Raw genomic sequence first — 14880 nt, forward strand, 5'->3', positions numbered from 1 at the left:
CAAACTTTTTGTCACTGTATAATGGGATTATTGTCACTTTCTTGTTTACCAGCCTTCCTTCAGATGTCTGTGCGTGGTGGTTGTCTGTCAGGGTGCTCTCGACTCTTATTTTTCCAAGTGTGGTGCACATGTTTTCCAGCTTCAAGTAGAGCAGCTAATCAATTGCAAGAAAGTGATGCTCACTGGGGTTTGGCTCCGTCTTATCTCTGCTACCAAATTCACACAGACCCTCTTGGCCATAGGCTTTTATTGCAGCTCCAAGGAGGGATTGACTGTTCCTCTCATCAGGATCATTTTGCATGAGTCTAAGTCCTCTGTTCGCTTTGCACACTGAGTATGCTAATTTACTCTGCCTCTGTTTTCTAGCTACCCACTGGTGTGAGTTTCTCTTTCTTTTGCTTTGCATTGTGCCTTATGCCAGACTTAATGGAATACAGATTTCTGAGCAAAGAGAGATCCCAATGATTTTTTAACTTTTTTTTTTTTTTTTTTTTAAATCTCTGTGTGAATAAGAATCTGTGTCTATCAATGCAGGAGGCAATCCTGCACAGTTTAATTTCTCTGCTCTCTCAACTGTGTCAGTTCCTGAAGGGACAAAAAAAAAAAAAAAAAAAGCGCAAAGGTAGTTAAAGCAACATGCTAGGAGCAGTAGTCCGAGGTTAGAAAAAGGAAGTGGTTTGAAATTAGTTCTTTGGAAAAGATATGTCTCAACTTCAGGCAAGATGGGCCAGGGAGGGTGTGAAGGTCTGAAGGGGGGAAGTTCGGCGCAGGACGCTGCATCGCTCGCATCCGCAGGCGATGTCGTGCCGCACGTGCGCTGCGGGGCGTGCTAGGTGTCCGTGCGTCCGTCCTCCTGGCCAGAAACCTCAGTCAAGGGCTGAGCCTCTGACCTGTGTACTCAAAAGCTTTCTGGGGAGGACCACGGCTCTCCTTGGCCCTCTGCCGCATCAAAACCCTACAGGCAAAGGCAGCGAGGAGGTCAGGGCAGGTTTGAATGTCCCCACCGCCGCAGAGGTGGTTGTGGGGTTTACCTGGGAATAATAGGGGCTGGCTGATGCACAGCTGCATCATACCCATTGCCAGCCCTGTAAAGTTTCCCTTTTTGAGAGATTTTGGAGTGACCACGTGCTAATCTTTTCCCATGTCAAGAGAAAAACATCCTGGCTGAGGTTTATGCTAAAGTGAACGTATTTTGTCCTAATGTTAATTCCTTCATTGGCCCTCGGGAACAAGCCAGATTGCTTTGACTGGCCTTAAGTTGGGTTTGGGCTTTTTCATTCCTAGATTTTCCAAAAATTAAGTGCTCATCTGATGAATGCTGGGAAGAGGTCAGCTGGATTGTGTGCGTCTCGGCACTGGGCTGGTTTTGGGGGGTTTGTTTTTGGTTTGTTTCCCTGACATTTTGTAAATACTTCCCATCGCTGCTGGAGATGAGTCCTCCTGTTTCTACATGCACATGTGTTTGAATCACTCCTTTGGAGTCTTCAGTAAAAATAGACTTAAAATCCAAGTTTGCCAGAGGCATCCTCTGCCTTGCTCTGTGAAACCAGTGAAGTTGAAAGCTTACCAAAGCAGCAGCCATAAAGAGCGAATCTAGACTTTTACCATCGGGCTCATGAGGAATTACAGGATCACTTTGGATTGCATATTTTTACACAGGAGATCACATTGTATAATTTTACTCCATTTCATGCTTTTGCAGCTAAGAATTTTTTTAAGACCATGGAATAAGTGAAAAAGCGAAGGTGGCTTCCCCCTCCCAGGGAGCTCTGTTCAGCCAAGCTCTCGGTTGTTAAACCCAGCCTGGTTTTATAGCCAAGAGGTACAAGGAAAAAAGACGACAGAAAAATTTAAAACACTTTATGAAGTATTTTACAGAAGAGTGATGTGGCATATATAGGCTGGTTAATAGTGTGGTATAAGTGTTTTACTGGCACTTGTGAGCGATGCAATCGCCACACAGGCTCATGCTAATAAAACCTTTAATCGATACCATATTACTATGGTGTCTTGAGCCAAATCCTGTTGCCATCACTCACGGGACTGACCCCTGGGGAGCTGGTCAGGCTTGCTGGGGAGGGAGCCAAGCCAAGGTCCCAAGAAGCCTCCACAGCCACGCGCTAGCACCGTGCAAGCGAATGGGCGCGGGGGGCTGAGCAGGTCCCCCATCCCGTAACTGGTGCAGCTAAAAAGCTTTGTTTTTTCCCCAGGCTGGAATATGCTCTTGCTCTCCTTTACAAGACGGTGGTTCTTCGCTCTTTGCATTGAGGCAAAGCGCACGGTTTCTGTAGAAATATCGAGTTAAGCGGGCTTGGAGGCTGCAGTCTGTGGCGGAGGAGCTGCGGCAAGGGCGATGGCCATGCAATGCCTAGGGTGGCCACCGGCTGCAGCGCGGGATGGCCCAGGCCTCTGAAGGGCAGAGGGTGTGTTGAGACCGGAGAAGCTCCAGGGTTCACCTCTCCGTGCAGGAGAGCGTGGAGGTGGCTGGTGAGACTCCGCTCTCGGTCTCGCTGAGGTTGCCGCTGGGAGATCTCCCCGGGGACACGTCAGCAGGTAGAGCATCGCTGACAAACTCCGGCAGGAGCTGCAAAATTGGTCCGGAAAAGCGGAGCCCGGAGGGAAAACCAGCACAATGCGAGAGACCTCGAGGATGCACGGAGAGCGGATCATTACAAAGCTTCTCTGGCTGCATAAAATTTTCATGATGTTTCTCAGTTTCTCTGTGTCAAGTCTCAGTGTAAATTCTGCACTGTTTGTGGAGGTTACCAGGCCAGCTCACTTCATATTGATCTTTCTCTCTGCATTATCATCAGATGTAACTAAAAACAATCAAGGAGCAGGTACACGCAAGCCTGCATTCAAGCGGACATAAATACAAATATCCTTCCTGTTCTGCAGGCTGAATTCCATCAAACAAATTGGTTTTGGTGTGGAAGTTAGCCCCGTTTCTGCTTAAAGTCACATTTTTCCAGCAGAAAAGGTAGAAATGTCAGGTTTCAACACCATATGCATCTCTGCCTTTACACCAACAAAAAACAATCAGGCTCCAATCAAAACTTGTCCCCTGTTATCTTGACAGTTGCTGACGATGATGGATGGAGACAGGTTTAGAAGATCAAATGCAAGACAATCTGTACTGCATTTCAAACCACCTTAGGCTTTTAAGTGCCAATATGACATCTGGTGGACTCAGTAACATGAACTGCACTTCAAAACACCTCCGCTGTCCCCATCAACCCTTATTTACCATTGTTGCAAATTAATAGCTTTCGCCAAGAAATTTTAACTTATTATCCCACATGTGCATTTTGTGTGTTGCTCTGTTAGGGATAGACCATTGAGTGAAATTATAACCGCATGGTTCTTTTTTTTCCTTAACCACCAGTGGCTTGCTATTTTTTATTATCTTTTCTGCCTGGAGGAGTTTTAGAACAAAGTAACTTTTAAAATCACAGTATTTCTTTAATGCAATGTCTGGAGATAAGTTTATTGTGCTTTTATGGGATATAAGTAAACACATTTCTTAAATATATTCCCATCTACAAAAAAAAAATCCTGCTGTAGCTTTAGGCAAGCAGAATACTGGTGGAGACTGTCAGAGCACCAGTGTGTACCACAGGCAAGACTGGTATGGGTTGATGGGATGGCACAATCTCTTTCTCAATTTTTTTTTTTTTTTTTCATTCTTTGAGGGCAGGAGAATATGGGGAGGGCTGCGGGACCTGTGAGTTTAACACTGAGCTGCAAGGGGATGCTGTTGTATCTGTTTGCCAAATAGTACCTGAGGATCACAATGTGGATTTCACAGCAAGTGACACTGGAGGGAAATCATGAGCAAATGGGCTCAAATTATGCTCAGGGGAAGCAGAGAACTTGCCTCTCCCATTCGCAGCAAGATCGGCGCACAATGGAGTTATTTAATTTCATATTACACGACTGCTGGAGAATGCATAATTTGCTCTGATGACTTGAGGCAAAGCAGGTTGGTTTTTCACATCTTTGACATCATTTTTCAAGGCTGCCAACTTCACTTGCTGCCTTGAGGGCTAGCATGGTTCAGAGCTGAGCGCTCGCGTACCTGCCCGTGCCCCGGCTGGATCTCGCGGGAGCCGTGGGATGCTCGCCCCAGGTCAAACTGCAGCCGGGGCAGGAGGAGAGGGGCAGAGGATGGACATGGCACCCCTAAGACCGGCGCAGAGCCAGGCGAAGTGTCAGGGTGTGATTTCTCTGAGTCATGCCAGCCCTGTGCAGCACAGATAACGAAGCCTTAACGAACTGCTGCTTCTGTGCGCTTCTCCCTGCTGAACCACAAATGGATGGAGGAGGGCTGCGGGGAGGGGGCGGCTCCTGCACTTCTCAGTATCTGTAACGAACCACCTTGCCTCTTCTAGCCCCTCGAAAGTTTCTTTCTATATATACACCATCTTTATATAGCGTAAAGATTTTTCCCTGTCAACCAAGATGCGCTGTGGAGGTGTGATGAAAGGCTCAGCCTCACCTAGTTAGTTTATACAGCTGATCTCCACCCCAGAAATCATGGCTGAAGCTCTCGTATCCCCAACTTCCCTGTCACCTGGGGGGGGGGGGGGGGGACACGACACACACACAGATACCAGGGGGTTTTTTGTTTGGTTGGGGTTTTTTTACATCTCTATATGTGCCCCGGTGGGTGCCTGAGGGGCTGGGCACATCCCCAGCACCAGTGGTTAGGGGCAGGGGGAGAGGAAAATGTGGCTTTGCAGGCTGAGCCTGGCTCGGGGATGGGATGTTAAGGTAAGGAAACCGGACCCTGTTTTTCCACAAAACCCTTCTGCCCCCACATGAAGCCCCATGGCTCTGGGAAAGTGCCATATTTCTTTGTGCTGAGCAGACGGGGAGACCGTAAAGAGTGAGACATGGTCTGTAGGCAGTTAAAATTTTCTACTTTTCTGAGCATTAATATCATGATTATGCTGTCTAAATAACGTCCAGGCTCTGGCTGCCGCATTTCCTATCCTAAGCGTGATTTACCGCTGTAATAAATTAGCCCTTAAGCCAAAGAATCAAAAATAATTGGCCTTCTGTCTTGGTCCCCGTTTTATCCTGTTCCTTTTTCCTTTCCATGTGTCCTCTTTCTCTTCCTCTTATTCATTCTTTGATGGTTTTTTTTCCCCTTTATTTCTTCTCAGGGGCCACTTTCTGATTCTTTTTCCACTCCTCACGTTCTTCTTGGGATTAACAGACCTGGTTTCTTGTCCTTTCTTTTCTCCTCCAGCCGTTTCAAGCCGCTCTGCCTGCGAGCGGTGCCGCGGCCGGCGGAGCAGGAGGTTTCGCCCTCCTCCCGGAGCAGGGGGACGCCGTGCTGGCCATGGCCCATCGCGGGGGGCTGGAGGAGAAACCCCCTGCCCGCTGTGGTCCTCTGCGCGGGAGGTGCTGGAGGTGCTGGGGGCTGCGCTGCAGCGGAGGTTGAGGAGGACATCAGTGTCGCTGCTGGATTTTAAATCGATTTTAAAATGAGCTACGCATCTTATTGCTCTAAAATAATAGTAGGTGACCTCCATGAAATACAGCAGGGCGGGGGGCTGGGGTAGTTTTGGTGGCCTTTGAATTTTCTACATCTTTTTTGTGCGGTTCTGCTTTATGTATTTAACCCAAAGGCTTTTGACACAACGCTTAGCAGCATGTATCCTTTGTCATTTGACCTTCCAGTGTCACCAGCTCCTACCATAACCCCACTGCGTAGCAAACCATCTGCTCCCAGTGTAACCGGCCAAGGAGTCAGGCAGGAGAAGGTAAAGGGGGGTGTGTTGGGGGGGAGAGGTGGATTAGTAAGGGAGATCTGGCAAAAAAGCCTCAAAGCCTTGTCGAATGTGACCTTTGGGGTTTTACTCAAAAGGTTTGGCCCCGTGATGTGCTCTGAAAGCTGTTGCAGCACAAAACATGTGAAGAGGAGTAGCTAATACAGGCTTTGTTTATCTCTAGCAGAAAGAAAGAATGGGCTCAAAAACGCAAGTGTACGTGCATATATCTGTGTCTATATATGTATAGATACCAGGAGGGATGGAGAGAGTGAGCATCCTCACAGGAGAGGGTATGTGCTACCTGAGCCCCACCGCTGCGGGTGCGTTTGGTGATGTTGCTCAGTGACCTCCTTTGGGCTCGCCATCAACACCGTCTGTGTGTGTCACGCTGAACGCAGCAGCTCTGAGCCAGTTTATTCAACAGCAGAGTATAAGTGGGAACAACTTGACTGCTCTTGCTGTTTAGCTGCTCTAAGCAATCCCAGCTAGAACAGCTTGAAAGAATGGAGGGGCGTTTTTTTTTGCTTTCCTTTAAATAAATGGGCATTTTCTTTTTTCTTTTTTTTGAGAGCTGCTAATGTTCATTTTGCGTGCGGGCACGCGATGCCATTCCTGTTTCAGAATGCACACAGTGGAGTGCAAAAATAAAGATTGCATCTCATGCATAATGCATGCCCCAGCAACCCGCTTCAACAAATTACCCAAGTAGATTCCTCCGACGGGGCTGGGGGAAGGAGGGGAAAAAAATATTGTAACAAGTATCTTTCTAAACAAATGACAAGATAAACACATAAAAAAAATAGGCATGCAGAGCTTTTCTCAAGAGGGGTCAATTCAGAAATTAAAGATAAAGATTATGTGGTTGCCAAGTGTGGAGCGGCAGGTCTGAACACAGGATGGGGCAAGGGCAGCAGCGGGTCCCGTAGCCCCTGGATGGACGGGGAGAGCCCAGAGGCACCTGCGGAGGTGTCCGAGGGCTTGATTTTGTGTTGTTGGGAACTTATTAGAGGAGTGACTTCCTGGGCAGATAGGTAGGAAAAGGGGTTCCTTGTTGGCTGATTTATCGCTTTCGATTTGCAGGTTTGCAAAGACATGTTGCAACTCTGCGCCGATGCTTGAAGCTGGATTTTGTGCTGCTTCTCCGGAGGCAGGAGCGAGCTGTGCAAAATACAGATTTTTATGTGTGGGAGGACGGTGAGAAGGGGGCCAGAAAGGTGGGAATGAGCCACTAAAGTGACTTGAAATCTTTCTCGTTTCCTTGGTGTCACCAGCCCAGGAGCAGCCTTGGCTTCCCCTACTGTTGCTGCTTTGCAGCCTGGAGAAGCCGGAGGATGCAGCCTCTCCTCCTCGCAAGGGGTATTTTCTGCAAACAGATGCTACAGCCTTTCCCTCTGCAAAAAGGCATAAAAGAAGTGACCGAGCTCCTTCCTCATGCACACGTGCTTTGCCCCCTGCTAAATCTGAATTATTCACTGCAGGATGGCAGGAGAGGCAGCAGCCCACTGCCCTTCTCCGAGACCGCTACCCTCCGTGGTCGGTGCGTAGTGTGGAACCCAGGTGCTGAGCTGTGGGTTCAGTGTCAAACTTTGTGATGGAGAAAAATGGCATTTTAGGAGCAGGTGGGGTTTGGTTTGCTTTTGCTTCCCTCTGGAGGGTGAGGGGGTTGGCCCCTCAATTCAGCGGGGTTGCGGTTGCAAGCAGAGGTGAGCGGTTTGGTGCTGGGCTGCCTGCAGCACCCTGCTGAGGATGGGGCACCTTTGGGTGCTTTCTCCTCTGGAAACCAAAGGGGTCCTGGGGGGGGTTGCCTTGAGAGGAGAGGTACTGCAGGCAAAGGGCAGCACCAAAACTTCGGCAAGCGCTAAATGTGCTGGTAATTGCACCTTGAGGATAACAGCAGTGGCTTCTGGATCATTATGATGCAGTGTAGGGCACATTTTAAGACTGTTTGGGATTGGGGTGTTTTGTTTTGTTGTTTTTTTGTTTTTTTTCATTTGAGCAACAAAAAGTCAGTAAGCCCTGGCTCCAAATGTCATCTTTTTAATGTCATTCACACTACTGAGCCCAGACCCCATCCCGCAAGTTGCGTTTGGGTTTATTTCAGCTTCCTGCGAGCAGGAGACGTGCAAGACGGGCAGGGGCACAAACGCAGAGCAGCAGCTTTGTGCTGGAGGGTTGGCGGCCGCAGGGATGTGCTGGGCTCTCTCTGCACAGCTTCTTCCCACACCATCTCCCAAAGCTGCAGCCCTTTTCTCCGGCAGCGCAACTTGCTTTTGCCATCTAGTGGCTGTCCCAAAAAGGCTCAAAAATGGACCAAGGAGCCAACGCGGAGATGGACGAGGTCAGGAAGGGAAAGCGGGGAGATGAAATATGGGGGGGGGGAGTATCTGTGCTATTTAAGCAGCTTTTTTCCAGGTTGTTACAGACATGAAAATGAGACCAGCGTGCCAGGCTTTGCAGAACGCAGTGCTGATACGTGAAGGTTAGCGCTGGAGTTTACCACCTGCGAGGCCCGGCCGGATCACGGCATCCCCGGCGTGACGCTGCCCGCGACGCGGCTCTGCTCGGCTGCGTGCGTTTGCAACGTCCAGAAGCCGAACGCGCTCCACCGGCAGCAGGACCCGTGTCGAGAGGTGCAAATCGCCGTGCACAGCCACCTGGAAGCGGCGGCCGGCGCGCATCGAAGGGCTTGAATAGGAGCGGCGGTACGGGCTCGATGGTTTGACGTCGCGGGCGATCTTGCTGCCGGCAAAGCCGCGCGTCTGCTGCCACGTTCGTGCTTTAACCCGCAGCCCAGACCTGCGCGGGGCGGAAAAGCTCTGGGCACCCACGGCTTCGTGCAACTTGGGTGACTGGGGTCGGGCTTTGGCTGCTTGTAAATCAGGATTTTGGCGTCAGTAGAATTTTGAAGTGTTGCCGCTTGCTTTTTATACTTTTCTTTCCATATTGTCATTTCTGTTGAATTTGGAAGTGATGACAGGATTTGCTTTCCGTCTACTTCGGGCGTGTTTAAAATAAACCCAAAATGCGAAGAGGGCACGTTCCCCTCTGCTCGGCTTTTCAGGACAGAGCCGGTGGCGAGCGCTCTGCCCCATCCCCGCAATAACTCTGTCCCCCTCCCAGGAGCCCCAGGAGGACCCATCCCTCTCCGCCCCGGCAGACGGCATCCCGCAAAGCCTCACCGACTCCCTTGCAAAAAAGGAACTGGCAGCTTTCGTCGAGATTAAAATACCACACAGAGCTGCTGCGCTTTTGTTTTTTATACGCTTGAATGCATTAGCATTGATTTATTTTTAATACAACCAACCACCTGTGATTTTTGAATATTATTTCTATTTGTTCTCTTTGGCAGAGGTAATTACAACGTTGTTCTTAAGCTGCGACCGCAGCCTCCTGGCCACGCTGCCCTGTAGGGATGGCTCGGGGCTGGCCGGCAGCACCAGGTACTTGTATATATCTGTAATGCGCTGCTCTGCCCCAGTGGCACTAAATATTTCCTTTATTCAGTGCTCCTGTGTAGCTGCACATGTTGTAGGGGGCCTAAAGAGAAGGAAAAACTATTTTTATTTTTTTTTTTCCTTCTTCCTTCTCCCACCCCCCCTTAATCTCAGCTGGCCTTCAGCATCCTATATGAGAAAGACCACAGCCTGTTTACTGCCTGCCAACCTGGGAAAAGAGTGGAGAGGTTCAAGGTCACAGGAAAAAACAAGAGACCTGCAGGTCTCCCCTTACCCACTCAAATTCTCGTTCCTGAACTACTCTCTCAGTAATGTTTCAAATCACCTTGCATGTATAATGAAAGTACGATCAGGAACTCACTAAGCAAATGAGCCCCTCCTTTAATTCCATTTGCTTATGCTGCTTATTTTTCTCCTGCATAATTATTTTTAAAGGAAAATTTAATTTTGTTTAATGGGAACAAAGTTTAACACTCCATAAGCTTTGTCTTCTGCAGCCTTCCATCTGGTAAGCTTTTTTTCCTTTTTTAATTATTTTTAAACCTGCCCAGTAAATTGTGTGTGTTTAAGAGGCACTTCTCATTAAGATGAAATACTTTGATCTCATAGGATCATCTGTTTTTAAAGAGGTAATGATATACTACTTTTTTTCCCCCCAGTTAACCAAATCTCAATAGCAAATGTCCCCTTGACCTGCCCAGCACAGGCACAGGCGCGCGAGCTGCTGTGAACTGGATGCAGCAATCAGAGCTGATCGGAAGGAAAAAGGGGTCAGGAGAAGAGCTCTGAGAGGGCACAGCAGGGACCATTAAGAAGTAAGTGGCAAATCATCTCAGGAAAGGGAAACATTTAATTTATTTATTTATTTTTTAAGTACAGATGGTGTGGAGGGGGAGGAAAGGCTGCAAGACGACCAAGAGACATGGGTGTACTATATATAGACGTACAGCTGTTTCCTTCAGGTGTTATAACTCAAAAACGTAGGATGATTAATTTTGAAAGTTGAAATGTATAGCAGATTCTGATTACATCTGAGTGTCTATAATTTAGCTACTTAGTAAAATTAACTTGACGTTTGTAGTGAGCTGTGAGGACAATAATGTGTGAAGAGACTGAAGAACAAGTTTGACTGCATGCTCTTCCCTTACCTCCCCCTTTTTCAATTTGCAAAGTTTATTTTTAACTTTTTCTAATTTTTCTGGCAGCTTTGCTCTAATCCAGACAAATGAGTTTGCCTCCCCCTGCTGTCAGGCAATGACAACGACATTTTGTTATTAAGCTTTCATTTCCCTTGCTGGACTAGAGGTGCAAGGACTCAGCAGCCATAACTTGAGACGGAGGTTCGGGCCAACTCAGGTAAGGGCTGTAGGTTGGGATCTCCAAGGCACATAACATGTTACAACACATGACACCTCCAGGAAGGCTGTAGGACCTCCTCTTAAATTCATTTTCATACTTCAGGGAAGGCCCACTGCTGTGAACTTGCAAAAAGCAGGTCACACCAGGGACCACAGAAACGGGCACCCTGAAAATGCATGGCTTTGGGTTTTTTTAATTGAAGAAAAACCTCACATGCACAATGGTTGTGTGGGAGTATGGAATATGACAGTCCATCCCACTAACCAGGGCTGAGGACCAGATTATCTGTGACCTGTGTGATACCCAGCTATTGTACTGGCAACCACCCAGAACTTCGGAGTGCAGCTCTGCCCATTTAATAACAAGCTGCAATTTAGAAGCCAAGTGATTTAGAGCATCTTTGTGGTATTCAGAGTTAGCCGAATGTCATCAAAGTGTTGGGAAACTGATTTGAACGAACCAAAGCTTTAGTGGAAGGAGGGGAGCTATTCTGACTTGTCTTAAGCCTCGACGTGTTGTGCAGGTACTACCAGACCAGCCAGAACGGCCCCTGGCTTTTGGCCAACCCAACGGGTATAACAGCTAGCTGCCTCCACAGCCATGTTTCAATGAGCACAAATTCATTTTTTGTGAAAGTCTATCACACATTGGTTAGTCTCTAGAGTGCAGTATCCAAGCACCCACTATAACCATAATCCTGTGCTGAGATTTCCCAGACCTGGTGGTAACCTTCTTGGATGACAAGGGCAAGTTATCTTGTATAACGGGGACACGATCAACTTGGGGTGGGGGGGAAATCACACTTTGTGCGGAATTCATTTAGCTCGCTAAAGCCATGATTGCACCATAAATTCTACTTTTGTAACCAAAAATCACTTTAAATTATAATCTTGTTAGGGTTAAACTGAACTATTTTTCCCAGTTTACTTTGTGCCATGGAGAGCAGGTTGCTGGTAGTCGACTCTGCTGTGAAACTGAGTGCTCAGGCAGCTCAAACCGAAGGCAAAACTGAAAAGGCACCAGGTAGGATGAGGGGAGCACAACTAGGCATGTTTTATGCCAGTGTTCTCTGGCCTTGCCAAAATACCACTATTATATGTATCAGTGTGCAACATAAACCCATAGTAAAAGATTTATTTAAATTTAAGAAACGCTTTTCAGAGTTTTTAGCAGAAAAATGGATTTCAAAACGGTTTAGCTGTGTCCCTCACATGGCCTTCTGTCCTCTCTGAACAGATCTCGGGAAGGAGGGGGCAGGCCGGGGATGACACTAACATTTTGCCAACAGCAAGATGCCTTTCAATTATGGCTTCTTGAAAACAAGTTTCCAACACCCCCACTTAGCCATGACAAGCACTTCTGGGATACCTTACACCCACTGCCACTAAGGACTGGATTCATTTCATTTTAGTTGAACTCAAGAAACGAACGCTCTAATGTGGCTTCTTTGTTCAGTAAGTGCTCAAAGTCTGATGTTTTAAACAAAATAACCCAAACACATTTGTGATTATTTTTCATTTTAATTGTCTGATTCTAAGTAACATTTTCAGACCTAGCATCAATCTAAGTTTCTAATAGGGCAATAAGAAAGCTCAGCATCAAGGCAGCTTCCAGAAGAATCTTCCAGATATGTTTAAAATGCTTTAAAATATTGAACACACATTGTTACAAAAGAATGCCAACTGGCAGATTTTTTTTTACCTACATTCTCTTAGCTGTAGAGATAAAGTTTGGAAGGTGGATCACATTCTTGATTTTTTCAGGACTTGTTTAACTATAACAACAAATAGGTTTATAACATGACAAGTACAAATATAAAATTTCAAATGAGCCAACTTCAAAAAAATCTGGATTTTTCTTCAATACCTCTCGTACCTTGCTTCTATAATAAATATTAAAAACCATCTTTTACATTACAGAAGATGTTAAATAAGTTATTTACCAAAAGATTTCTTTTTTTCTTTTTTTTTGGTCAAAGGCTGATTCCATTAAAAGAACTGAACAAACATTTTTACATCAATAAATAGTAAGGCATAAAGAAGCAAACAACAATCAGAAGATCAGTCTTTATTAGTAGAACTTTCTCCTTCAGAGAATCCTTTTTTTGCTGGTGTAGGAAGGTGATTTTTGATTCTCAGCTGGTGGGACCTGGTTAGAAAAGCAATAATTATTACTATTTTACAGTACTTCAGATGCACACAATTTGACCCTACCCCATAATGGTACAAAAGGATCTGCAAATAGGAGCTTCTGTGTTCAGCAGATCTTCAAATTAAAGTCATAAGACTTCTGTAAGCAAAAAGACTTTTTTATGTCATCACTTTCTAACTCAGGTAGGGCTGAGACAACAGTACAGCAGCTGCAGGGGGAAGCGTTCAAGAAGGCACTGCTGATGAGGGTAAGGGAGAAGAGATTCACAGAAAAGGTTAGAGGAAAATCTAAGGAGGGGCTGGGAGATGTATAATCATTCAGCGTGGAGTGATGTGAGGAGAAGGATGGGATTTAGGAGTCAAGAAGTGTATGACATCCTTCTGCGAGTAAAGTCTGAACCTTCTGGGAGAAATCAAATCTGAACAGTGATTACTTAAACACTCAAACTAATTTAATATACTGCATTAGCAAATAGCTGTTTGCAAAAGCTTTGCCTGTTAGGTCTATATTTAAACAAAAAGCACTACCAGTTATTAACACATACACAAGCTTTAAAGAAGGGTGCCTTTTGTGAACTTACGCAGTAGACAGGTTATTGGACTGTGATCTGCTAAAAATAAACTACTGGAAGAAGATGACACATGAATATTAATCTAGGGAAAGCATCAGAAAGGAAAGGGTTTAGCTGTTTACATGGTCAGCCATAAAACTCTAATTCAAACATCAAACATTACAGAATATTTATCATACTAAACCCCTGTCACCCAGACTTGGTTAGGTAGCAAACCTAAAGCAAATCGGACTAATTCTGCAAAATACTACTGACACAGCAGTGCATATGAATATAGACCAAGGAATTAAATGCAAGCAAAAATTTTACTTACTTCCAGGTTTCCTCTAGCCTTCTTCAAGACATCATGAGTTAAAACCACTGAAAAGAAAGAGGAGATTAAAAAGAATACTGCACAGTCTTTCTATATTCCCTGTATTCAAGTCTTATGACCACATACTAAATAATGTATGAACTCACATCTACAAGACAGGCAGCGACCAGGCAATCATACAGACCCCACCACCACCACTTCAACTTTCTTAGCAAAATCCTGAACTGTTACTCCCCCCCGAGCCCTGTTCAGCAGCTCAGGCTGCTACACAAACCTCCACCTGCAACAACCCAAGATTAAGGGGCAATGCTGCACCAGCAGAGAGAGTTAGGGACGAGCAGAAGTCTTCGTTCAGGACCACAGCAGCGCCAGCACTAGAATGCCACTTCCTACTCCTGACCTATGTTCTGTGTAGCACATAATCTGCTTTTCAGATCAAACCATCAGGGAAGTGTTTTTAAAGTTTTTCTGTCGTAACGAAAATGATACATGTGAAAACACACATAGCTCATCGCTACGTTTAACGTGACAGGTATGAACAGCCCCCTGCGATACTGATGACCTGGTTGCCTTGACCTAAGTCGTCAAAGGAAGACTTTCTGTTAATTTTAAAGGGGAGATGGTGCATGCACTAACTACAATTTGATCTACTAGGTAGCCTACTTGGGCCGGGGGAAGTGGGAGAAAAATGGTGCAGTGGAGAGGTTGTGGGGGACGATGGGCTGGGAAAAGGACAGATGGCAAAAGAAGTCAGCCAGCTCCTCCAGCAGTTCAAGGACAAAGCAACCTATATATGCTTAGAGGAAATCATGTCAGTGGCTTGCTCTGAAGGGTTCCAAGTTTTCTCTATTCATCCAGCTAGTTTGCCTCTGCGGGGACAGCGTGAGACCTGTGAACGGAGGAGGGGATGCTTCTAAACAAAACTGGTACTTAGAAATGTCAGGTTAAATATGTGATTCTCTAATCTCTGTCAGCTCCATAACTGCTGAAAAATACCATTCACAAGTACCAATTTAATATTCCAGCCTCAAAAATAAACAATTTAGCCATAATAAAGATTTTTCATTACAATAATAAGAACCCAACAACTCCAAGGGTATAGCTGTCATGAGATAATTATACCCTTGGCAGATTACTGCAATTTGGCACTGCATTGTTACATGTTCAGAGGTTCAGATGAGGTTTATAAGCAATGAGTTCGCTTGCCAGAGAAAGCACATAGAAGACTCTGAGCCACAAGAATGTTCCAGT

At 46.1% G+C, this 14880-nt stretch overlaps 1 protein-coding gene and 1 long non-coding RNA gene across 4 annotated transcripts in view; one reads left to right on the forward strand and one right to left on the reverse strand.

Annotated features, from left to right (window-relative positions):
* Positions 1-9798: 9798 nt before the first annotated feature.
* On the forward strand, positions 9799-11936 carry LOC115335053. Its single transcript, XR_003921343.2, has 3 exons — positions 9799-10050; positions 10441-10591; positions 11831-11936. It is a non-coding gene; the product is annotated as an uncharacterized LOC115335053 (long non-coding RNA).
* Positions 11937-12094: 158 nt separating this feature from the next.
* CDK5RAP2 (CDK5 regulatory subunit associated protein 2) overlaps positions 12095-14880 on the reverse strand; it is an 84916-nt gene continuing 82130 nt past the window's right edge. For all 3 annotated transcript variants that reach the window (XM_030000196.1, XM_041119821.1, XM_030000199.2), the window contains 2 exons: positions 13630-13676; positions 12095-12742 (listed from right to left, as the gene is read on the reverse strand). In XM_030000196.1, coding sequence (XP_029856056.1) covers positions 12683-12742; positions 13630-13676 — 107 coding nt within the window. In that variant the 3' untranslated portion in view covers positions 12095-12682. The remainder of the gene's footprint in view (positions 12743-13629; positions 13677-14880) is intronic.

Source organism: Aquila chrysaetos, chromosome 24, assembly GCF_900496995.4.
Source record: "Aquila chrysaetos chrysaetos chromosome 24, bAquChr1.4, whole genome shotgun sequence".
Lineage (NCBI taxonomy): Eukaryota > Metazoa > Chordata > Aves > Accipitriformes > Accipitridae > Aquila > Aquila chrysaetos.